The following is a 25,285-nucleotide window of genomic DNA, read 5'->3' as shown; positions in this document are numbered from 1 at the left end:
TGGCCGCATTTGTCTATTATGCACAAATCACTCTGAGAGCCACCAGCTGACCACTGACGCAATGTTGTCGTTCAGGCTCATTTTTCAAAATAAATACCTGAAACTATGTATTGTGACACTAGACACATTAGGGAAGCCATAGAAAAAGGAATCTGGTTGATATCCCATTCACTGCTCAATAGGGACGCATAGGAACGCAGAGCTTTCTAAATAAGAGTCCCTTTCCTGATTGGATTTTTCTCAGGCTTTCGCCTGCAATATCACTTCTGTTATACTCACAGACAATATTTTTACAGTTTTGGAAACTTTAGAGTGTTTTCTATCCTAAGCTGTCAATTATATGCATATTCTAGCATCTTGTCCTGACAAAATAGCCCGTTTACTTTGGGAATGTCATTTTTCCAAAAATGAAAATAGTGCCCCCTAGTTTCAAGAGGTTAATGTCAGATTTAAATAATAATAATAATAATAATAATAAAAACTCAACTGAAAAAGCACACCATGCTATAATCTGAGTAGAGCGCTTAGAGTCCATACATATGTCTGCCATGTTGTGGAGTCAACATTAGTCAGAATAGCATTATAGCATACCTTTGATCTTCATCAGAATGCACTCCCAGGAATCCCAGTTCCACAATAAATGTTTGTTTTGTTCGATAATGTCCATTTATGTCAAAATAGCTCCTTTTGTTAGCGCGTTCAGTCCAGTAATCCACATTTTTAAAGCGTGTTCACTAGTTTCAGACAAAAAGTCAAAAAAGCTTTGTTACAGTTAGTAGAAACACATCAAACGATGTATAGAATCAATCTTTAGGATGTTTTTAACATAAATCTTCAATAATGTTCCAACCGGACAATTCCTTTGTCTTCAGAAATTAAGTGGAACGTAGCTACCTTTCACGTGAGCGCGCGAGACTGAGCCTGTGGCACTCTGCCAGACCACTCACTCAAAGAGCTCTTACGAGCCCCTCCTTTAGAGTAGAAGCATCAAACAAGTTTCTAAAGACTGTTGACATCTAGTGGAAGCCGTAGGAAGTGCAAAATGACCAATATCCCACTGTGTATTCGATAGGGGCTGAGTTAAAAAACTACAAACCTCAGATTTCCCACTTCCTGTTGGGATTTTTTATAAACTTCAGTGTTTTCTATCCAAATCTACTAATTATATGCATATTCTAGCTTTTATGGCTGAGTAGCAGGCAGCTTAATTTGGGCATGCTTTTCATCCAAAATTTCCAATACTGCCCCCTACCCCAAAGAAGTTAGCGGTCCTTTTCCAACTATTTTAATGTTACGGGACCTTTTCTAACAGAGTTAAGATAAAGAACAATGGTTTATTTTGTGGGGGAGGTAGTGACATGAGGAATAAATACACAGTGGATAATGAGAAACAATGAGTCCAAGTAACATGGCTATATACAGGGAGTACCAGTACCAAGTTGATGTACAAGGTAATTAAGGTTGCGATGTACATATACATTCATTGACCAGTTTATTAGGGACACCATCTAGTACTGACTCGGACCCCTGTTTACCTCCAGAACAGCCTGAAATATTCAATTGTTGCTCAATTGGTATCGAGGGGCCTAACGTGTGCCAGCAAAATATTACACCACCGCCACCAGCCTGTACCATTGACATCATGCTGCATTGGGGCAATGGATTCATGCTGCTTACATTAAATTTTGACTCTGCAATCAGCATGATGCAACAGGAACCGGGATTCGTCAGACCAGACAATGTTTTTCCACTTCGGTTGTTCAGTGTTGGTGATTGCGTGCCCATTGGAGCCGCTACTTCCTGTATTTAGCTGATAGGAGTGGAACACTGTGTGGTTGTCTGCTGCAACAGCCCATCCGATGAATTGTGTGTTCCGAGATGCTGTTCTGCCCACCACTGTTGTGCTGTGCTGTTAATTACCTGTTTGTATCCCGCCTGTTAGCTTGCACGATTCTTGCCATTGTCCTATGACCTCTCGTCAACGAGTTGTTTTCGCACCCAGGACTGCTGCTGACTGGATTATTATATATATATATTTTTTTTGTCGCAGTATTCTTTGTGAACCCTAGACACTGTCACGCTTGAAAAGCCCAGGAGGCCGGCCGTTTCTGAGGTTTCTGGAACTGGCGCGCCTGGCACCGATGATCATGCCACGCTCCAAGTTGCTTAGGTCACTCGTTTTGACCATTCTAACATTCAATCAAACAGTAACTGGATGCCTGTCTGCGTGATTTATGTAGCAAGCCACGGCCACGTGACTCACTGTCTGCAGGAGTGAACCAATTTTATGAATGGGGTGGTATTCCTAATAAACAGGCCAGAGTGTAGGTAAGAGTGAAGTGACTGTGCAACAGGATAGATAATAGACAGTAGCGTGTGTGTGTGTGGCGTCCGTATGCATGTGTGCGCATGCTGTTTGTGTTATGTCTGTGGGTAGAGTCCAGTGTATGTCCATAGTCGGTGCATGACAGTTGGTGCAAAAAAGGGTAAATGCAGGTAGTCTGAGTAGCCATTTGATTAGCTATTTAGCGGTCTTGTTTAGTTGTGTTATGGCTTGGGGTAGAAGCTGTTAAGGGTCCTGTTGGTTCCAGACTTTGTGCACTGGTACCTCTTTCTTTGCGGTAGCAGAGAGAACCGTCTATACTATTTCCAGTGAGTGATAGTTTTCCCTTTTCTAAGTCACACCCTTACAACTCTGCACCCCAAAGAGCTTTTTTTTTTACATGAAGTATTGAGTTGATTATTGATTCTACTAGTGTTTCTATGTGTGGCTGTGCCACCCAAGCACCCAACATGCACACTTGGCAGATTCCTCTGTCTGACTGCGACTGTCTTGTTTTAATTGAATTGTACTTAAAAAAAAAAAAAATGTTTTTCAGGACTACTACAAGATTATTAAAGTTCCTATGGATATGGGAACAATCAAGAAGCGACTTGAGAACAGCTACTACTGGAACGCCCAAGAATGTATTCAAGATTTCAACACCATGTTCACCAACTGCTATATTTACAACAAGGTAACGATGCAGTAATGTACTGTATCTGTTGTCAACCACCACCATAGAAATATCATCTATAGAAAGGGCTTGGAACCACTAACCCTGACAATTTGAATGAGGTGGTTCATTTTATGACCACCACACCCCATATAGTTAGTATCAGAGACATATTTAGTTTGGCTAACTTTTAGAATGGACACTGTTTTAGAATGGATGCCTTTTTTTAGGTAGTGCTAGATAAATGTATGTCTAGGTCCTAGATAGTGCTAGATCTGTGTACTTCTAGGTCTTAGGTATGTATAGGCTTTGGTTTCTGGTACTGTATTAACATGGAGTGTCTGTCTCCCCATGACTGAAGCCTGGAGATGACATAGTGTTAATGGCTGAGCAGCTGGAGAAGATGTTTCTCCAGAAGATTACTGAGATGCCCCAGGACGAGACGGAGATTGCTGTCATGACCTGCAAGGGACGAGGCCGGGGCCGACGGGAAGGAGGTAGGGTACTGCACACAAACACACAGGCACACACTGAAACGCATACACACTCCTGGCCTGGGGTTTCCAATACCCTACTGAACTGTGCTGGCCAGGTTATGCGTCCACCATAGTTGCTGGAACTTTGCTCAAACTTTGCACAGTAGGTTTCAGGTTGTCTTTTGTCATATCTTGTGACTTTTTGGGGGGGGTTTCATGTTTCGAGTGTGTAACCTCCACTTTTCATACTAAATAAAAGGAATAATTATCACTGTGTATCATCATAATGTATGTTTGTGTCAATTAATCCTGGGATGGGTTGCCAACTGGCACCAAAATACATTTAAGTTAATTCAATTTAGGGTTTGGCGGTATCCACGTTTTTATACCGTCATACCTTTTTTGTACCATACCGTGTATACGGTGTTACCGTAAGTGGACGCAATTTAAAAATTGTGTTTTTACGCTCAACAATTTAGGCAACAGGGATAGAAGAAGAGAAGTGTTTCCAATTACATTAGTAGACAATTAGTATGCAATGCCTACTCATAATAGGTTGAAATCACACGAGGCAACAACAATGTAATTGGAAACACTTATGTTCCTCTGCCTTTTTACTGCAAAACATAGATATGCACGATTTTCACATGTTTATTTTGGGGTGGTGCTGGAGATGATGAATATGAAGTATAATAAAACAAATTTAACCACATGAAGAGACCACTTGAGGTCTGGGGAAACATTTGAGAAAGTAACATTTTGGGGTGAACTTACCCCTTTAATTACAGTGCACACCAGCAAAAGGCTGTTATTTAGCTGTGTTGTTTTGGCACATGTGATGATAGAGTTTGCTAAACAAATATCCACTGGATTGATGCAATAGGCTACTTTGTAGTTAACGTTTAATTGAGAAGGTTTTTGTGGAAGCCTTTCCATATACCAGAAGACTTTTCATTAGCATCATGCTAACGGCTGCACAAAGTGGTAGCGCGCACCGTACATACATAGACAGGGAATGTTCCTTGCGTCTTCAGAAAGTTGCAGGAAATGCAAATCAATGATGCATTCTGTTCATGTCTTATGGTAAACTTGGATTAATTGCTACGTTTTCTATACATTTAGTTGATTCCCTACTAAGTTCAATGCATTTTAGAATTTTGTTGAATTCCGTTTTAATGTCTGGATTCCGTGATTTCCGTCCACATTCTACGTATTGCGGATTTTATAGGGCCCTAGATCATTCTCCAGGAGGGGATTGAATGTCTACTGTAACCAAGAAGCTTGATCTTGACATCTAGCCACTTATCTAGCAAGTTAGAAAACCAAATGCATAGCTGGAGCCCTGAGCTGGATATCATTTAATTAACATCTTAGATTTCTTGTAGTTCTACTTATTCAATTTCATTCACGCATTGTTCTGTCTCTCTGTGTGTCTCACACCCTCTCAGGTCTGAACTTGAAGCCAGGCCCGACTATGGATTCTCCGTCCACCACCCCCCATACACGGGGCTTCTCAAGCCACTCCCCAGGCCCTCAGACCAGAGGACCACCAGTGCAGCAACAGACCCAGGACCAGGGGCCACCATCTCTACCTCCTCAGCCCCTCATGCAGGCCCTGCCCTCCCGCGTGCCCCCAACGCTACCTGTCCACACCCATGCCCATGCGCCACAGCTGGGGGCCCCCTACTCACTGGCCCCGTCGGACCTGCCTCTCCAGGCCCCTCCTAAGCTCCCGATTATGACCTCCGTGCCTCCTCCACCCACCCAGACCACTCTGCCCCCCACCTCCATCCAGAGCACTGCCCCCATACTGCAGAACCCCGTGCCCATGGCCAAAGTGAGTCAGATGGAGGGTTTGGCATGCACAGGGAGGGTGCGGGGTATATTGCTTGCAGAACTGGGTTGTGTTTATTATAGCGCAAAATGGAAAATGAGAATGAATGAGAGTTTCGAGGTGGTCCCTCCCTTGTTTGTCTGGGTTTTTTTTTTTTCATTTTGATGCATAATGAACGACCCTTCAAATAGTATTTGATTCAAATAGTGTTTGCGTTCCTTCAAATACTTTGAGCTTTTAATTGAACCTCTGGAGTGCCAAATGGACATGGTTTGCACTTTTAGGGCTACTCCATTGGTTCCATTGCGCCAAGGAAGCTCAAATCGATCGCAGTTCAGAATGCTTTTGACAAAAGTACACTGTGTATTACCTTGCATCTGATCTAAAACAATCACATTCTCCTCTCATACTCTGCCTCTTCTCCTTCCCCTTTCTGTCCCTCTCCCTGTGCCCCTAATTTCTCTATAACCCCCTTCTAGCAGAGAAAGAGCCAGAAGAGGAAAGCAGACACGACCACCCCCACGGCCAACGACCAGCTGAGTGAGTCTTCTCCAGCCGAGTCCAAGTCGGGGAAGACACTGCCGCGACGTGAAAGCGCCAGGCCCACCAAGCTAATCAAGAAGGAGGCTCCAGACTCCCAGCACCACCTGGGCCTTGGGATAGGTCTCGGTCTAGGGGGACCTGGAGGACCAGGGGTAGGGGCTCATAGCCCCAAGCAGCAGGAGCAGCTACGGTACTGCTCCAGCTTGGTCCGAGACATGTTACATAAGAAGCACGCGGCCTACGCCTGGCCCTTCTACAAGCCAGTAAACGTGGACATGCTGGGGCTGCACGACTACCACGACATCATCAAACACCCCATGGACCTTGCCACTGTCAAGGTGGGTTTGAATGGAACACAATTATGGCTGTGTCCCAAATTGCACCCTTTTCCCGATATATAGTACACTGCTTTTGACCAGGGCCCATAATAATAGTGCAGTACTTTCGACCAGAGCCCTATGTTGGATTAGGTTTGGCAGGAAAGCCTGAAGAAGGATTCCAGCATTGTGACGTGGTTTTGTTGACATGTTGTGATGTGTTTGTAGTTGAAGCTGGACAACAGGCAGTACAGAGACGCCCAGGAGTTTGCTGCCGACGTGCGGTTAATGTTCTCTAACTGCTACAAGTACAACCCACCTGACCACGAGGTGGTGGCTATGGCACGCAGACTACAGGTAATACACTTCTAACACGGTAAATAATACCCTCATAATTATATTTAATTACTTACATTTTCCAGAAGGAACTTAAGTTGTGGCAAGTCTGATGAGATAAAGATAGTATAGTATAGTAAATATATAAATAGCAACGTTCACGTGTGACAGATAAACATGTAAGGTAAATACGAGATAAATGTAAGTCACAAAAATCTATTTCATAACGAATGCCCACATGAGCTTAGGCCGTTTCATGTACCTGTTTGCCAAACTATTTTCTGTGTTTTACTGGTGCAGCAGATGTCTTTGAAATCTGGGTTGTTCAATAGGGAGAATACGTTTTGAAACCGAGTGAAATTCATAGGTTCCTGAACTTTTCCAAAATCAGAACGCCAATGTTTGCTTTTCCATTGCAACTAGTTTTGCTACGGTGTGTCCGATTGAACACCACCCAGTTCTGTTCTCTATCCAGACTCTGACACTGAGTATGTCCCCTCCCTCTCTCTCTCCAACAGGACGTGTTTGAGATGCGCTTTGCCAAGATGCCAGATGAGCCCGAGGAGATGTTGGCTTCGGCTCCTGCCCCCGTGCTGCTCCAGTCCTCCGCCCCCATCATCAAGGCCCAGCCGCCGCCCATCCTAAACCCTGCCTCTTCCATCCTAGGTCCTGCCTCCTCGGTCAAACACCCCGCTTCATCCTCGGACAGCTCCAGTGATTCTTCTTCTGAGTCGGAATCCTCCACAAACGACTTGGAGGAGGAGAGAGCCCAGAGACTGGCCGAGCTACAAGAACAGGTGAGGAAAGACCGAAACAACAACATGGAATGCAAATAGGATTGGATTTTTCCCCCTGATTGGGGGATTCCAGCCTCTCTGGTGACATCTCTATTCATCATACATTATTGAAATGAACCATAACCCCCTCCTAACTCTTTTGGCACTAATAACATCCAATTGTGATACATTTGATGGATAAATAAAGTTGTTTCAAATCTAATTGAATCCCTGAAGATGGATGAAGGGTGCTGTGTCTTTTCTGACCCCTGGAATATTTGGTGATGTCCAGTCAATGACTATCCATTGTTTTTTGACCGTTGTCTGTCTGTCTGTTACAGCTCAAAGCTGTCCACGAGCAGCTGGCGGCCCTCTCGCAGCCACAGGCCAGCAAACCAAAGAGAAAAGAGAAGGAGAAGAAGAAAGACAAGCACAAAAGGAAAGGAGCGGTGGAGGAGATCCCGGAGCCGGCCATTCAGTTCCCCAAGAAGACCAAGAACAACAACAGCAGCAGCAACAACAAGGAGCTCCTGCCCAAGAAGACCAAGAAACCCAGGTTGGAACAATAATAGCTTTTTCACACTACTGAGCCAAGCTGAGAAGAGGGGTATGCTACAAAGCAGGACCAAGGAGTTAGCCAGCTAACTTGCCTGAATAATTTTTTTAAGAGGAGCTTGAAATGGGCAAATTCATTTAAAAAATGGTGGAAAAAATATTTAAATGCAGCTATTTTAATTAAACAGAAAATCACGAGTTATTTCCGGTTGCTTATTAAAGTTAGCTGGCTAACTCCGTGATCCTGGTTTGTCATATACCCATCTGTACTGCACTGACCCGGTTCTCCATCAGTACAATACACAGCTATGGGAATTTCTGTCTTAGGTGTGGCATTGGGGCGGCAGGTAGCCTAGTGGTTAGACCGTTGGACTAGTAACCGAAAGGTTGCAAGATCGAATCCCCAAGCTGACAAGGTAAAAATCTGTCGTTCTGCCCCTGAACAAGGCAGTTAACCCACTGTTCCTAGGCAGTCATTGAAAATAAGAATTTGTTATTAACCGACTTACCTAGTTAAATAAAGGTAAAATATATATTTTTTTACAGAAGTCAGGACCTGTGACATTTTCAAGGGGACACATAATTTGCTGAGCGCATGGATTGTATTGGCACATTATAAAAGTACTGAAGCTGTTTCGTTGTTAATCCTCTAAGCCATTTATAAGCTTCTGTCTCATTTCCACGGCAAGTGTGGTAACATGATTTGTATACTCCCTCTGCTCTTTCTGCATTTCACAGAGATGTTACGTTACTGTGGCTACATTACAATGCCCATCTTCTAGCATACTATTTAGAATTCACTACTTCAAATCTAAATTTTATTTGTCACATACACATGGTTAGCAGATGTTAATGTGAGTGTAGCGAAATGGTGCTTCTAGTTCCGACAATGCAGTAATAACCAACAAGTAATCTAACCTAACAATTCCACAACTACTACCTTATACACACAAGTGTAAAGGGATAAGGAATATGTACATAAAGATATATGAATATGATATATGAATGAGTGATGGTACAGAACGGCATAGGCAAGATGCAGTAGAAGGTATCGAGTACAGTATATATGAGATGAGTAATGTAGGGTATGTAAACATATTAAGTGGCATTGTTTAAAGTGGTGAGTGATACAGATTTACATCAATTTCCATCCATTTCCATTATTGAAGTGAGCTGTTGGCAACAGCCACTCAATGTTAGTGGTGGCTGTTTAACAGTCTGATGGTAGAAGATAGAAGCTGTTTTTCAGTCTCTCTGTCCCTGCTTTGATGCACCTGTACTGACCTCGCCTCCTGGATGATAAGCGGGGTGAATAGGCAGTGGCTCGGGTGGTTGTTATCCTTGATGATCTTTATGGCCTTCCTGTGACATTGGGTGGTGTAGGTGTCCTGGAGGGCAGGTAGTTTGCCCCCGGTGATGCGTGGTGCAGACCTCACTACCCTCTGGAGAGCCTTACGGTTGTGGGCGGAGCAGTTGCCGTACCAGACGGTGAAGTTTGTGAGTGCTTTTGGTGACAGGCCGAATTTCTTCAGCCTCCTGAGGTTGAAGAAGCGCTGCTGCGCCTTCTTCACAACGCTGTCTGTGTGGATGGACCAATTCTGTTTGTCCGTGATGTGTACGCCGAGGAACTTAACTTACTACCCTCTCCACTACTGTCCCGTCGATGTGGATAAGGGTGTGCTCCCTCTGTTTCCTGAAGTACACAAACATCTCCTTTGTTTTGTTGATATTGAGTGTGTGAGGTTATTTTCCTGACACCACACTCCGAGGGCCCTCACCACCTCCCTGTATGCCGTCTCGTCGTTGTTGGTAATCAAGCCTACCAGTGTTGTGTTGTCCGCAGACTTGATGATTGAGTTTAGAGGTCAACCGATTACGATTTTTTTCAACGCCGATACCGATTTATTGGAGGACCAAAAAAGCCGATACCGATTAAGCAGACGATTTTTATGTATTTATTTGTATTAATGACAATTACAACAATACTGAATGAACACTTATTTTAACTTAATATAATACATCAATAAAATCAATTTAGCCTCAAGTAAATAATGAAACATGTTCAATTTGGTTTAAATAATGCAAAAACAAAGTGTTGGAGAAGAAAGTAAAAGTGCAATATGTGCTATGTAAGAAAGCTAACGTTTCAGATCCTTGCTCAGAACATGAGAACATATGAAATCTGGTGGTTCCTTTTAACATGAGTCTTCAATATTCCCGGGTAAGAAGTTTTAGGTTGTAGTTATTATAGGAATTATAGGACTATTTCCCTCTATACCATTTGTATTTCATTAACCTTTGACTATTGGATGATCTTATAGGCACTTCAGTATTGCCAGTGTAACAGTATAGCTTCTGTCCCTCTCCTTGCTCCTCTGTGGGGTCGAACCAGCAACACAACGACAACAGCCACCCTCGAAGCAGCGTTACCCATGCAGAGCAAGGGGAACAACTACTAGAAGGCTTAGAGCGAGTAATGTTTGAAACTCTATTAGCGTGCGCTAACTAGCTAGCCATTTCACTTCGGTTACACCAGCCTCATCTCGGGAGTTGATAGGCTTGAAGTCATAAACAGCGCAATGCTTGACACACAATGAAGAGCTGCTGGCAAAACACACGAAAGTGCTGTTTGAATGAATGCTTCTGCCTACCACCACTCAGTCAGATACTTAGATACTTGTATGCTCAGTCAGATTATATGCAACGCAGGACACGCTAGAAAATATCTAGTAATATCATCAACCATGTGTAGTTAACCAGTGATTATGATTGATTGTTTTTTACAAGATAAGTTTAATGCTAGCTAGCAACTTACCTTGGCTTACTGCATTCGCTTAACAGGCAGTCTCCTTGTGGAGTGCAACGAGAGAGAGGCAGGTCGTTATTGCGTTGGACTAGTTAAATGTAAGGTTGCAAGATTGGATCCCCCGAGTTGACAAGGTGAAAATCTTGTCGTTCTGCCCCTGAACAAGGCAGTTAACCCACCGTTCCTGGGCCATCATTGAAAATAAGAATGTGTTCTTAACTGACTTGCCTAGTTAAATAAAGGTGTATAAAAAATATATAAAAAATCGGTGCCCAAAAATACCAATTTCCGATTGTTTTGAAAACTTGAAATCGGCCCTAATTAATCAGCCATTCCGATTAATCGGTCGACCTCTAATTGAGTTGGAGGCGTGCATGGCCACACAGTCGTGGGTGAACAAGGAGTACAGGAGAGGGCTCAGAACGCACCCTTGTGGGGCCCCAGTGTTGAGGATCAGCGGGGTGAAGATGTTGTTACCTACCCTCACCACCTGGGGGCGGCCCGTCAGGAAGTCCAGTACCCAGTTGCACAGGGCGGGGTCGAGACCCAGGGTTTGGAGGGTACTATGGTGTTAAATGCTGAGCTGTAGTCGATGAACAGCATTCGCACACAGGTATTCCTCTTGTCCAGATGGGTTAGGGCAGTGGGGTTGCGATTGCGTCGTCTGTGGACCTATTGGGGCGGTAAGCAAATTGTAGTGGGTGTCAGGTAGGGTGGAGGTGACATGGTCCTTGACTAGTCTCTCAAAGCACTTCATGATGACGGAAGTGAGTGCTACGGGGCGGGGTGGTAGTCGTTTAGCTCAGTTACCAGGAACCTACTTCATTCTAAGTAGTATGCTTGTTTGGACATTGGAATAGAGACAAAGGTTATTCTCTTCCAGTTGAAATTGTACTGATAGTTTATATATTCTGCTCTGATCTTGCAGTAAGAAGGAGGGAGGTGCGGTGAAGAACAACCACTCTGCAGCCCTGGGCCCTCAGGCAGCGCTGCAGCCCCCAGCTCTGCAGCCCGTGTCGGGCTTGGGGGAGGGCCTGGAGGACGACCCGGCTGCAGCTGGAGCCCCCGGGGAGAAGGGTAGGCCCATGTCGTATGAGGAGAAGAGGCAGCTGAGTCTGGACATCAACAAGCTGCCCGGCGACAAGCTGGGTCGTGTGGTCCACATCATCCAGTCCAGAGAGCCCTCGCTGAAGAACTCCAACCCCGACGAGATCGAGATAGACTTTGAGACGCTCAAGCCGTCCACGCTGAGAGAGCTGGAGAGATACGTTTCGTCGTGCCTCCGCAAGAACAAGAAGAAGGTTCCTGGTGAGTCTCAACATGCGTATCTTTGCCTCCCCCTGTGGCCAAACAGAAACTCCCTAACCTCCTTTGAAATGTAATGATGTTGCGTAATTCATTCAAATCAATCCCGAAATTACAGTTACAAAACATGAATAACGAGGTATTGATAACTTTTCCACAGCTTTCCTTTAGCGCCTAGGTCACTTTTTATCATTTTGCCAAGCGGTTTCCTTTAACTTTGTCTTAGCAATGTAGTTTTATGTTGACCTAACATGTTAGTGTGTCTTGAGAAGATGTCGAGTCATGTGCCGCCCTCTCCTATAGTGGCAGAGAAGACCATGGAGGCCATGACTGCCGCCAAGATCAAGGCCAGCTCCTCCTCTGACTCCGACAGCAGCGACTCCAGCTCCTCAGACAGTGATGAGGAGAAGGGTAGGGACACGCATTAAGCTCTTCTCATTTCACTCCTCAAATGTTGTTTTTAAGCCTTTATTATCTTCTTTGGTTTGAAGCGTAACATTGAGGTATTTCGCATGTGCCCCATATTATTTACCTCATGCCTATATCATGGTCAATACTTGAATATTTGACAATCTCACATTGTGGCTGTGGTCAACAACAGATTTTTATCACGTATTCAGAATTGATAGACGAAAGCTTAATTCAGTAGTCAGGATATCCTCTCTGCCTTCTCTTGTCAGGAATCCCTCCTAAACAGAAACAGAAGAAAGGCCACGGGACCAACGAAGGGAAGAAGCCCCATCTCCACCATACCATGTCTGGAGCTGGGCCCCTCCCCCAGGGCCACCCTCACCCCCAGGGCCACCCTCACCCCCAGGGCCACCCACCCCCAGGGCCACCCTCACCCCCAGGGCCACCCTCACCCCCAGGGCCACCCTCACCCCCATGGCCCCCTCACCTCCATGGCCCCCTCACCCCCATGGCCCCCCTCACCCCCATGGCCACCCTTACCCCCAGGGTCCTGTCCTGCAGCCCAGCATCCACCTGAAGCAACAACAGCACCATAACCCCTCCCCCGCCACCTACATGGCCCCTCCCCCGGTAAGATTGATTGATTGAATTTATGAGAACTAAAAGTAGTAGGCTGCCCCAGCCGGAGACATATTTAACAGTCGGAAGTACATGTTCCCTCAGAAAAGTCAGTGCTAGTAGGAAAATACACAAGGATTTATTTAAGATACTTAACATTACATACATGATCCATTATCCAGGATAAAAACACAAAGCTTGAATGTTTATTTCATATGTGGTTTGAAAGATACGACATGATAGAATGTTATTGTCTGTTTTCATAAAAGCTTATTACAGGACTTAAAAACAGCAGTAAGATGAAATAGAAAACATGTAGTGGGGCACTTCTCTACACACACAATAACATCTGCTAAATATGTGTATGCGACCAATACGATTTGATTGGATGGGGACTGTACAGTGGGACTTTACAAATGACTAAAATAGCATTTGAAAAAGTGCAGCAGTGAAGTTCATTGTATGATGGTGCGTGCGTGTGTTTAATGCCTAGGTAACGGTCACGGCGTTGGAGTCCTCCCAGTTGCTGGAGAACACGTTTGATTTGCTGCCCCACTTCGGCCAGCAGCCACTCATGCACCTGTCCCAGCACCACCACTCCTCGTCGCCTGCCTTGCCCCCCCACCTCAACGTTCACTCGGCAGCGGGGCCGGTGTCCCCGGAGACGCACCCCTTTCTCAACCAGCACCCCATCCACCCCAACCCTCCCAACCCTAACCCAGGTAAGTCCCGGCCTCTTCAAGCCAGACCTGCCTGAGGTCAGATAGTCTTTCGTATTTTTTTATAATGCCAATACTATGGTTGATTTGAGCTTGCCTGGCGTAATGGGACCAATGGACAAGTCTATAATTTGCCAAACCCACCCATCTGGTGCACTGGGAAGGAGCGATCAAACGCAAGATAGGTATTTGAAAGAACACTATTTGAACCCAGTTCTGCAATAAGCTGGTCTTGGGTTATCCGAAGGCTTCCTAAAAGTTTATTCTAAGAATTTGTTGACCTATGATTAGATTAACTAGGCAGTCCTTTGACTTTTTTTCATTGTGATGTTTCCATCATGACTCTCCTAACCACCTTTTCTCATTATTTCCCTTCCTCCTCTTCACATGTAGCTTTGCACAACGCCTTGCCCCAGCAGCCATCTCGACCCAGCCACAGGGCAGCAGCTCTACCTCCCAAACCCCCGCAGCAGCAGCAACCAGCGACCCAGCCAACCCTACTACTACAACAACAACAACAACAGCTCCAGCCACAAGCCCCTCCACCCCAGCACCACCTCCAGCCCCACATTCTCCACCCCGCCCCCCCAGTCCCTGCAGCAGCGGCCCCTTTCCCCCCACCCTCACCCCTCAGGGTCTGATGTCCTCCCTGCCCCCAGATGCTCCTGGAGGACGATGAGGAGGTGATTCCGCCCTTACCCCTCAGCCAGGTGCATCTCTACCTGCAACAGCTCCAGCAGGGACAGAGCCAGGGAAGACCTGGCCAACAACCACACAATCCCCAGCAGATCATGCAGTCTCTCCAGATTCGCCAACAACAACAGAACCAGGCTCCCCTCCTGCAGTCTGTACAGGTCTGTATTGTGTATACGTTGAGTGTGTAATATATTTTAGGGCTGTCCCCGACTAAAAAATAATATTGGTCGAATGAATGGTTCTTTCGACCAATCCATTTGTTGAAATGTTTAAACTTACTTTTCCATATATGGGCAGACACAACCTATGTGTTTAAATAAAATCAACTACGTACGCACTGAGCTTGTCTGATACACACGGTTTGATGAGTATAGATGACTGGAGCACGTTGTCTCGCTCTCCTCCCTACTGCAGAGAAAGACAGCACAGCAAGTGTTTATGTGAGCTGTCTGTGCTGAAGCTGCAACATCATTACAGCCATATAGTTTCTCACTTGTTTCTGACAGAAGTTCTGTTACCGAAATCCCAAATTGGTTTAGGAAAAACTTTCCCTATTCCCTCAACCCTTGCTCTCTCTTTACGTGACACATGTAAGCATCGCATGTATGTGACAAATAGGGCCTGACCTATAGCCTATCATAATCACATCAATTAATTGGTTAAAATAAAATAAACGCAGTAATATCGACAGCAAAATGGAGCGGATGACGTGAAAAATAAACACTAACTGTGCCAGAGACTCTGTTCTAACGAATAATATATAAAGCCTTTATTACAGCAGGCTAAAAACAGTTGCATGCATTTGTGAATTGCGGTTTATTTCTTGTTTAGGTTAGTTATCCAAAGCTCCCTTTATTTAATTTTAAAACAAAACTGCTTGATTTCATTTCAAAGCATGAATGTCTCGTGTGATTGCATGAACGAATAAATGATTGATTAGACTATATATTAAAATATAGGCCTAAGTAATTTACCGTATTAAGACTGAACAGGACACGCTCTTAGTCCTAAAGCTCGATTGTGGTTGTACAAGGCTACTCTACAAAGCCTTCTAAGGATAACAACATTACTTATTATTATAATAATTGTAATAATAAGGAGAAGGAGATAAAGAAAAAGGAGGGTATAGGAGCGAGAACTACGCACATATTATCCATGACAAACAGGTGCTGTGATGGATTAAAATTTTATTTTTCTGCTGGTTTGTGACAGCGTAAACGCTAAATAATAAGTAATACCAGTCTGTTCTAACTCAAGAAAATTATAAAGCCTTTATTATAGCAAACATTTAAAAAAGCAATTTCACAGATTTGGCTGTTTTCAGACATTTTGCCATTTCATGAGACTTGGTGCTCTTGGAATCAGTAGGCTATTAAACACTCAACAGAAGCTAGATCTGTCTTATTTATTTAGATACAGTACCAGTCAAAAGTTTAGACACACCTACTCATTCAAGGGTTTTTCTTTATTTTTACTATTTTCTACATTGTGGAATAATAGTTAAAACATCAAAACTATGAAATAACACATGGAATCATATAGTAACCAAAAAAGTGTTAAACAAATCAAAATATATTTTAGATTCTTCAAAGTAGCCACGCTTTGCCTTGATGACAGCTTTGCACAATCTTGGTATTCTCTCAACCAGCTTCACCTTGAATGCTTTTCCAACAGTCTTGAAGGAGTTCCCACAAATGCTGAGCACTTGTTGGCTGCTGTTCCGTCATTCTGCGGTTCAACTCATCCCAAACCATCAATTGAGTGATTGTGGAGGCCATGTCATCTGATGCAGCACTCCATCACTCTCCTTCTTGGTCAAACAGACCTTACACAGCCTGGAGGTTGTTAGGTCATTGTCCTGTTGAAAAACAAATGATAGTCACACTAAGAGCAAACCAGATGGCATGGCGTATTGCTGCAGAATGCTGTGGTAGCCATGCTGGTTAAGTGTGCCTTATTCTAAATAAATCACAGACAGTGTCACCAGCAAAGCCCCCCTCCATGCTTCATGGTGGGAACCACACATGCAGAGATCATCCGGTTACCTACTCTGCGTCTCTCAAAGATGGTGGTTGGAACCAAAAATCTCAAATTTGGACTCATCAGACCAAAGGACAGATTTCCACTGGTCGAATGTCCATTGCTCGGGTTTCTTGGCTCAAGAAACATTATTGGTGTCCTTTAGTAGTGGTTTCTTTGCAGGAATTTGACCATGAGGGCCAGATTCACGCACTCTGAACAGTTGATGTTGAGATGTGTCTCTTACTTGAACTCTGAAGCATGTATTTGGGCTGCAATCTCAGGTGAAGTTACTCTAATGAACTTATCCTCTGCAGCAGAGGTAACTCTGGGTCTTCCTTTACTGTGGTAGTCAGTTTCATCATAGCGCTTGGTTTTTGCAACTGCACTTGAAGAAACTTTGAAAGTTCTTGATATTTTCCGGATTGACTGACCTTCATGTCTTAAAGTAGTGATGGACTGTCGTTTTTCTTTGCTTATTTAAGCTGTTCTTGCCGTAATATGGACTTGGACTTTTACCAAATAGGGCTACCTTCTGTATACCACCCCTACCTTGTCACAGCGCAACTGATTAGTGCAAACGCATTAAGAATAATTAAATAAATAACTTCCACAAATTTGCACACTAGTCCACAATAGTGTGCAAAGTTGTCATCAAGGCAAAGGGTGGTTACTTTGAAGAATCTCAAAAATGAAATATATTTTGATTTGATTAACACTTTTCTGGTTACTACATGATTCCATATGTGTTATTTCATAGTTTGGATGTCAAGTGAAAAATTAAGAAAAACCCTTGAATGAGTAGGTGTGTCTAAATTTTGGACTGGTATTGTGTATATATGGATGATTTTATAAAGCCAGGCACATTTAACAGTTAGGCTATTGATTTATAGACCTAATTAAGTTGGTTTGCTATCTCTTCAATTTTCTTAAACATTAGGCTAAGCCCTATTGGCACGGGACTTGTATTACTAGACGATATTGGCTATGTAATTGTTACTCCAGAATGTCCGTTATTCCAGAGGACGATTCGGGCGGGATTACTTTTTTCCAAACTGCCCCGTAATAATTTTTTACTGCAATCCTAGATGTCCTAAATGTCCCCCAGCCTTCAGATGTGAGCTAAACAGTGCACTTGGGTGCGAAAGTAAACTTATCCTTTCCAAAGGTTTAGGTCAGTTGTATGCTGCTTTGCAATCTATTAACGGAAAGGGTTACATTAAATAGGCAAATTAATTTTTTTACTGATGCATTTGGCAATATTCAATCCATTCCTACAAAACATATGAACAAAAGCATTCACTGTGAATGTTGATACATTCAGGCCCTTCGTATATAGGCTATGCGCAGCACTTCGTTCATTTGATCGAATCAGTTATTGTTTTCTTCCTCAATCCGTGAGCAACACCTGTCAAACAGACATTTCTCTCAAAACACAGGGATGTCGATTCGCAAGGGTCTAGTATTATCAGAAGACCTTGGAGTTCGTCAAAAAACAGTAGGTTATTCTGTCTGGAATTGTTTTTAAAAATATTTTTTTGAATACAATCTGCCTGCAGTGACGCCATTCAACCTTTACATTACATTCAGTCATCTAACCGTCTCCCGTCCAGAGCAACCCACAGGAGGGGTCAAGGACCCCGCCCAAGGGCACGTCGACAGATCTCCCACCAAGTTAAAACACGGACCCGAACCAGCGACCCACTGGCCCAAGACCCCAACCTCCAGGCCACCAACCATCCAAGATCCTCCCAAGAGTTGCCCCTCAACCAACTGAGCCCCCCCCCCCTAACTTAACCTCTAGGATAGGGGGCAGCATTCGGAATTTTGGATGAAAGCATGCCCAAATTCAACTGCCTGCTACTCATCCCCAGGAGATAAGATATGCATATTATTAGTAGATTTGGGTAGAAAACACTCTGAAGTTTCTATAACTGTTTGAATCATGTATGTGAGTAAAAAAACAGAAAGAAAAAAAAACAGAACCCTGCGGAAAACCATTCAGATTTTTTGGGAGGTCACCCTATTTTCAATGAGGTTTCATTGGGAATTCAGATTTCTAAGGGACTTGCTTGCAGTTCCTACCACTTCCACTGGATGGCACCAGTCTATAGAAATTGGTTGAGGTTATTTCTTTGTGTATTGAAGAAGCATGGCCATCTTGAACGAGGGTCACTTCATGTGTACTGTTTGATAGAGGCTTGTGACCAGAAAGCATGCTTCAGTTTGTTTTCTTCCTGTATTGAACACAGATCATCCCATCTTCTATTTTATCGATTATTTACTTTAAGAAATACAAAGTTGTATTACAAAAGTAGTTTGAAATGTTTTGGCAAAGTTTACAGGTAACTTTTGAGATATTTTGTAGTCACGTGGCGCAAGTTGGAACCAATGTTTTTCTGGATCAAACGCACCCAAAATGTCCATTTATTTGGCGTATATGGACGGAATTAATCGAACAAAAGGACCATTTGTGATGTTTATGGGACATATTGGAGTGCCAACAGAAGAAGCTCGTCAAAGGTAAGGCATGATTTATATTTTTATTTCTGCGTTTTGTGTCGTGCCTGCAGGGTTGAAATGTTTTCTCTCTTTTGTTTATGGAGGTGCTATCCTCAGATAATAGCATTGTTTGCTTTCCCTGAAAAGGCTTTTTGAAATCTGACATGTTAGCTGTATTCACAACACGTGTAGCTTTAATTTGGTATCTTACATGTGTGATTTCATGAAAGTTTGATTTTTGATTAGGAATTTATTTGAGTTTGGAGCTCTGCATTTTCTCTGGCTTTTGGCCAAGTATCCCAGAGAGGTTAAGGCAAGGGCTGTTTCCTCATCTATTCTGCTGCTGCCTTTGCATTGTTCTCAATCCCAACATCTCAATATTTGTATTGTGTACGTTGAGTGTGTAATGTACATTGTTTATTTCTTATACAGAGTCACTGTGTGTCTTAGTCAAATTTGCCCTCTGGGACATTAAATTGATCCTATCCTCCTATCCTAGGTCCAGCCCTCCCAACCCTCTCTTCAGCCACCCCAGCTCTCAGTCCAGCTCCCCCAGCCCCAGTCCAAACCCACCCCCTCGCGCCAGCCCCAGCAGATCCTACCCCCGCACCAGGTAGCCCGCCACCTGCAGCAGCATGCACAGATGGGTTACCCCTCCCAGGGGCCTGGGGTGCAGCAGACGGGTCAGTCAGACAGGCACGCCGCTGCAGGGCAACACAAGGGTTCCATGCAGTCCTCCGCCAAAGCACAGCATATCATCCAGCAACACCTCTCCCCTCGACAGATCAAGGCTGATCCATACAACAGCGGTGAGACTCAAGTGTTGATTGAGTGATTAAGTTGGTTGATTGATCAATTTATTGGAAGACCTCAGATCTCACAAAACCTGGCCGTGTGTTTTGTCTCAGGAACTACATTATTGTAACATAGCAATCTATACAGCGTGACTGCAAAAGAGACCATTTAGAACGTTGTGTGTTTCGGTGTGTTAGGACACTGCTGTAGGATTTGAATCCGACTAAATAGTGTTTCTAATCATGCCCTGTTCTGCCTACAGGGCACCTAAGGGAGAACCCCTCCCCCATCATGATGCATTCCCCCACCTCCCCCAGTATCCCCCATAACGCACCAGTCTCCGCCACACAACCTGCAGCCCAAGAAAGTGAGTATTGTGTGTGTGTCGGTCTCTATTTCTGTCAGTCTGCATCTGGATCTGTTTAGAAAACGTGCATTCAAAGAATATTTGTTTTCTCTCAAGTACTATAGTGCTTCACTGGATTGTTTGAGCTTGCCTGGCACAATGGAGTTTATAGACTAGTCCTAAAAAAAAGTGCGCTCCAGGCCGGCTCAATCAAAAGTTGAACATATTTAAATGAAAACAAATACTATTTGAATCCCTGGTCTTGTCTGGTTGTGCCTTGTGAAGTTCGAGCCTCTGTGTGGGGAATGTACGCGTTAACCTATTTCTATGTGCTTGTTGAAGGGACAGCAAGCATTTAAGCCACAATCTTAAGTCTGTTTTTTAATGGGTGAATAGCATTCATCGAAACGACCATTGAACAGCAGAACATCTTCCAGAATGTGCCTTTAACCCAGTCCGGCTTTGTGCTGTGTGTTGAAGGAGCAGCGTGCGCCCCCGGCCCTGGTAGGCTTGAAAGAAGAGAAGTTGCCTCCCTCTCCAGTGATGAGAGGAGGAGAGCCTTTCAGCCCAGCCATGAGACAAGACCCTCACAAACACCTAGATTGCCACAGCAAGCCCTCTCTACCAGGTCACACACAGCAGAGTGAGTACACCTGTGGGGGGGATCCTTGATGACACAAGGGAAAAAATATATTTTGGGGTTTAGGGTTAGTATTATGGCTAGATTTAGGGAAAATAGGATAGGGATCAATTCTTTGGTCCCCACAACGATTGCAAAACAAAACTGTGTGTGTGTGTTAGGGCTGGGCGTTATACTGTATTTGACTATATACCGGTATTTATGCACTGACCGGTTTGGGTTTTTACTTTAACTTCTATAATGGCATTTCAATGTTTGGTATGTTAAATGTGATACGCCACTCTGCCGTGTGTAACGTCCTCTTTTATAGTTTACTCCGCTACTTGAGTTGTTGCTCTCACTCTCTCACCAAGCCCCGCCCCCTGTCAATCAAGTAGCGCAGTTAATGCTTCGACCATGAGACTGCATAGTCAATGCAGCAGATACAACAAGATGTCGAATGACAACAAAGCTCCTTTCCACTTTGCTTATTAATATAAATCCACAAAGGTAAAAGTAATAGTAAACATTTAATGTAGCCAAAGATTATAGGGTCCCCTGGAAAACACTGACCAACACTTTGGTTGTCTACTCTGTCACAAATAACTCTGGCATTTTCATTCGTTATGTCAAACACTGTATTCAAAGTGCCTACTATTATATTCTAACTATAGAATTATAATAATCATTATATTTCCATGATTTACAACCGTTCAGTGTTTTGATCTAAATCGCAAGTTAACGTTTGGTTAAAAACAAGGCCTAGATGTATTGCCCATATCGTGCAGCCCTATGTGGCAGTGTGGAAATGATCTCAAGTGAGAGCAGGAAATGCACTCGGAAAAAGTTGGATTTAAACCGTACAAAACAATCAGAATGGAGAAAGCCACATTAAAAACACTTAGAATACATGTTGCCACCCTAGGGTCATGCACTACTCATAAAGCAAATTTAGAACTTATATGATTCAAAAACATAAAATCGTGTCAAATACCTTGGCCATATTGCCCAGCCCTAGTGTGTATGATTTTATATGGGGGGTGTACTGTGTATGGAAGAACAATATTTGGGAATAGTGTTCATCTGCAGACAAACACGTAAGAATAAACGTGGTTGTGTGTGGTGCACAGCAAATGAGTGCATATGTGTTTCTTTTTTGACCATGTTCTGTATTCCTTGTATGTGTTTATGTGCAATCAGATGTAAAGTCGATGGACAGCTCTCGGCCGGTCATCCGTTCCTCAGAGCCCAGCGGTCCTCCCTCCTCCTCCTCCCTGCCAGACAAGGACAAGTTCAAACAGGAGCCCAAAACGCCCGTTGCGCCCAAAAAGGTACAGGTGGGTGGAAGACCAAGCAGCACGTTGCCATACACCTTATTATAAACATATGGGGCGGCAGGTAGCCTAGCAGTTAAGAGCGTTGGGCCAGTATCCGAAAGGTCACTGGTTCAATTCCCAGAGCTGACTAGGTGAAAAATCTGCCGTCATCCCCTTGAGCAAGGTACTTAACCCTAATTGCTCATGTAAGTCGCTCATGGCACCGTTTTTTTTTGTCAAGCTCAACAGTTTCCTGTGTGTAATCAAGCTGTTCCTAATGTTTGGTATACTCTGTATATTATCTCTTATAATGAGAATACCGTCATAGCCAAACTATTGAAATGAGTGGCTATGTGATAAGTCGACCCCTTGTTCAGTCATGATCAAATACTAACGTATCTGCTCTTCCTCAATCCCCTCCCTCGCGCTCATCTGTCTATCTGTGTCTGTCTCACTCTCCGTCTATCTTTCCATCGGTCAGGATGTGAAACTGAAGAACATGGGTTCGTGGGCCAGCCTGGCCCAGAAGCCCACGTCAGCGCCCTTGTCTGCAGTGAAGTCGTCTAGCGACAGCTTCGAGCAGTTCCGCCGGGCCGCCCGGGAAAAAGAGGAGAGAGAAAAGGCTCTTAAGGCCCAGGCAGAGCAGGCTGAGAGGGACAAACTGCGCCGGGAGCAGGAGAAACTACGGTGAGGATCAACCCCAAAGTTTTTCAACCCTGCATTCAATGTTTCTCTGTGTATTTCAACATCGATGTTTGACAATACATTTTCTGTGTGTGTGTGAGCAAGCTAAATTTGTCAAATGAAGTTTCACTTTGCTGTTCTATGAGTCTTGCGGGTCTGGGATTGTCGACAGAAAGAACATACCATGTTAGCTACCAAGCGAAACCGAGTGAAACTCATTCCTTTTCTCTCAATTCTCATTCCTTTTCTCTCTATGAATGAACAAAATATGTCAAATTGAAGCACTTTGCTTTTCTATGAGTAAGTCTTGGTCGTCAAGAGAATGTTTGCTATAAAGCCTTTGGGGAAACTCACTCCTCTGACTCTCTCTCTCTCTCTCAGTGGTCGTGACAGGGATGATGAGGATATCCTGGAGCCTCAGCAGCAGTCGAGGAGGGTTCATGAGGAGCCTCGAAGCAGACGTCTGGAGCAGCAGCAACACATCCAGGCCCCCCAACCCCAGCAGCAACCCCAGGCACCAGCCCCCCAGGCCCAGCCCGCTGCCCTCCCCCAGCCCCCACAGGCCCCCACGCCGCCCCAGCCCTCAGCCCAGGACCAGCAGAGGGAGCTAGCGCGACGCCGCGAGCAGGAGAGGAGGAGGAGAGAAGCGGTGAGACAAGTTTCCCATATATTTGGTAGGGCTGGGAAGTGCCAGGGTCCTCACGATATGTTATCACGATAATAATTATTGCGATTCCATGGTCCAAACATTGCTCACCATGTATCTGCTGTAGATAGACGAGAGAGCCACAAAAAAAAAGTTTTGATCATTCATGGAAACATGTGCTTGAAAACAAATTGGTTCCATATTTAAAGACTATTGCATGTCCTTGTCCTATCTCATGTATTGCATATATATTTTACACATCCATTCTTTTTGGGAATTGACAGGAGGGGAGAAGCACAAGCAATGTCAGAGTTTATGTTATGATCAATCTCCATTCTATGTTCAATCTCTCAGCTCTTCTGACACCTCAATCTCTCCTCTCCTATCTACAGATGGCGGCAACCATTGACATGAATTTCCAAAGCGACCTGATGGCTATCTTTGAGGAGAACTTGTTCTGATGACGAGAGAACCCCCAGAAATGTAAAACTGCAAAAATAACACATAATGGAATAATGATTATGGAATGGAACATTTCTTATGAAATGGAATCTTCTGTATGACATCACAGATGGTGGGGGGGGGGTAAATGAACCAAGATACAGGACGTGAATTAAACAATCCCCCCGCAGAGCAGAGAGGGTGATCTTCAGCTGGACTGGCCCAGACTGGCGAGATGCTACTGGGCTGTTACCTGCTCTGCTATGCAGCCTCTTTGGAAGTAAGATGCCACATTGAAGGAGCAACATAAACAGGATATTTTCAACCACGTTTGGTGTCATTTCTCTGGGGATTTGACCCTTGTTGTTGCCCCTGGCAACAAGACATGAGGGACAGGACTCCTGGTGGTCATGTAATGTCACACCTGTTTGATACTTTCACATGGGACAGAGCAAAGGAGAACAATGTTGTAAATGGAAGTTAAAGATGATAACAGAAAAACACAGTAACAGTGACATGCTCTGAGAAACAAAGTACTGATGCGTATGTACAGACCGAGACCGAGGCGCTCATATAGACTGCCAAGACAGATGTCTTTCTGATAAGAGGAGAGGCAGAATAAGTATTTTTATGTGATCTGCTTTTCATTTTGTTATAGAAAGAACACATGAAAGGAAATGGTGGGGACATGTGTGTGTATAGAGGGGGAGGGAATTTAACTTCTGACATTTTTGTCAGGAGAGGAGGTACAGTACAGCTTTGCCTTCTGCCTCACTCCTGTCCATTGTCCACACACACACACACACACACACACACACACACACACACACACACACACACACACAGACAGTACATAGGCCTATCTCTCCCTTGCCTGGGCATACGAACAAATCAGTAACAAAGTATGGGACAGTCCGCCGGCAGCGGGAGGGAGAAAGCGGATTTCTTTTTTCATTATGTAGGATCTACTGTAAAGAGGTATTTTCTTATTCTATGATTACTGTTTATTTGTTTGTTTTTATATATATTTTTTGTTTTTACCCCTCCCTCCCCAACACACTTCCCCCACCGTCTATGCCAAACAACCATTACCTTTTTAATGCTGAACTCCTCCCACTTCTCCTTTTTTTTATGCTTCTTTGTTCAAATAAAGTGTTTTTTTTTTCTTAATATATAAATAGATTTTTTTTTCCCTTGTCCTCTTTACCCCTCTTCAAACAAAGCATTTAGGTAGTTTTTTTAAGAGGATAAAACCTAATATATGCATTATTCCATCAAGTGTTAATTAATTAAAGAACCATTTGAAGTTGTCATATTTCATGTTTTCTTCCTCATCTGAAGCTGGAGCAAAACATTCTGATCAGTACTAGAGGCAGAGGCTCAGTCCCAAATGGCACCTGATTCCCTACATAGTGCACTAGTTTAGTAGTGCACTAAACAGAGAATAGGCTCCCATTTGGGATGAAGTCAGAGTCCAGCTGTTTCTAGAGCTATGTCTTGGTTGGTTTGACTCCGAGTTCACCATCACT

The 25,285-nt window shown here is 44.0% G+C and overlaps 1 protein-coding gene across 1 annotated transcript in view; it reads left to right on the top strand.

Moving 5' to 3' along the window:
* LOC112235614 (bromodomain-containing protein 4) overlaps positions 1–25,071 on the top strand; it is a 40,601-nt gene extending 15,530 nt beyond the window's left edge. Inside the window, 22 exon segments of the mRNA XM_042317352.1 lie at positions 2,880–3,017; positions 3,358–3,493; positions 4,921–5,309; positions 5,786–6,187; positions 6,395–6,523; positions 7,021–7,299; positions 7,620–7,834; positions 11,568–11,947; positions 12,248–12,355; positions 12,625–12,834; positions 12,837–12,985; positions 13,467–13,695; positions 14,086–14,255; positions 14,258–14,349; positions 14,351–14,546; positions 19,409–19,718; positions 19,967–20,058; positions 20,531–20,694; positions 21,865–22,006; positions 22,467–22,672; positions 23,051–23,318; positions 23,708–25,071. Coding sequence (XP_042173286.1) covers positions 2,880–3,017; positions 3,358–3,493; positions 4,921–5,309; positions 5,786–6,187; positions 6,395–6,523; positions 7,021–7,299; positions 7,620–7,834; positions 11,568–11,947; positions 12,248–12,355; positions 12,625–12,834; positions 12,837–12,985; positions 13,467–13,695; positions 14,086–14,255; positions 14,258–14,349; positions 14,351–14,546; positions 19,409–19,718; positions 19,967–20,058; positions 20,531–20,694; positions 21,865–22,006; positions 22,467–22,672; positions 23,051–23,318; positions 23,708–23,776 — 4,473 coding nt within the window. The 3' untranslated portion in view covers positions 23,777–25,071.
* The last annotated feature ends 214 nt before the right edge of the window (positions 25,072–25,285 follow it).

Source organism: Oncorhynchus tshawytscha, unplaced genomic scaffold (genome assembly GCF_018296145.1).
Source record: "Oncorhynchus tshawytscha isolate Ot180627B unplaced genomic scaffold, Otsh_v2.0 Un_contig_4474_pilon_pilon, whole genome shotgun sequence".
NCBI classification, from domain to species: Eukaryota; Metazoa; Chordata; class Actinopteri; order Salmoniformes; family Salmonidae; genus Oncorhynchus; species Oncorhynchus tshawytscha.
Note: the sequence above shows the minus strand (reverse complement) of the source record. Positions and strands in the feature narration are given on the sequence as shown.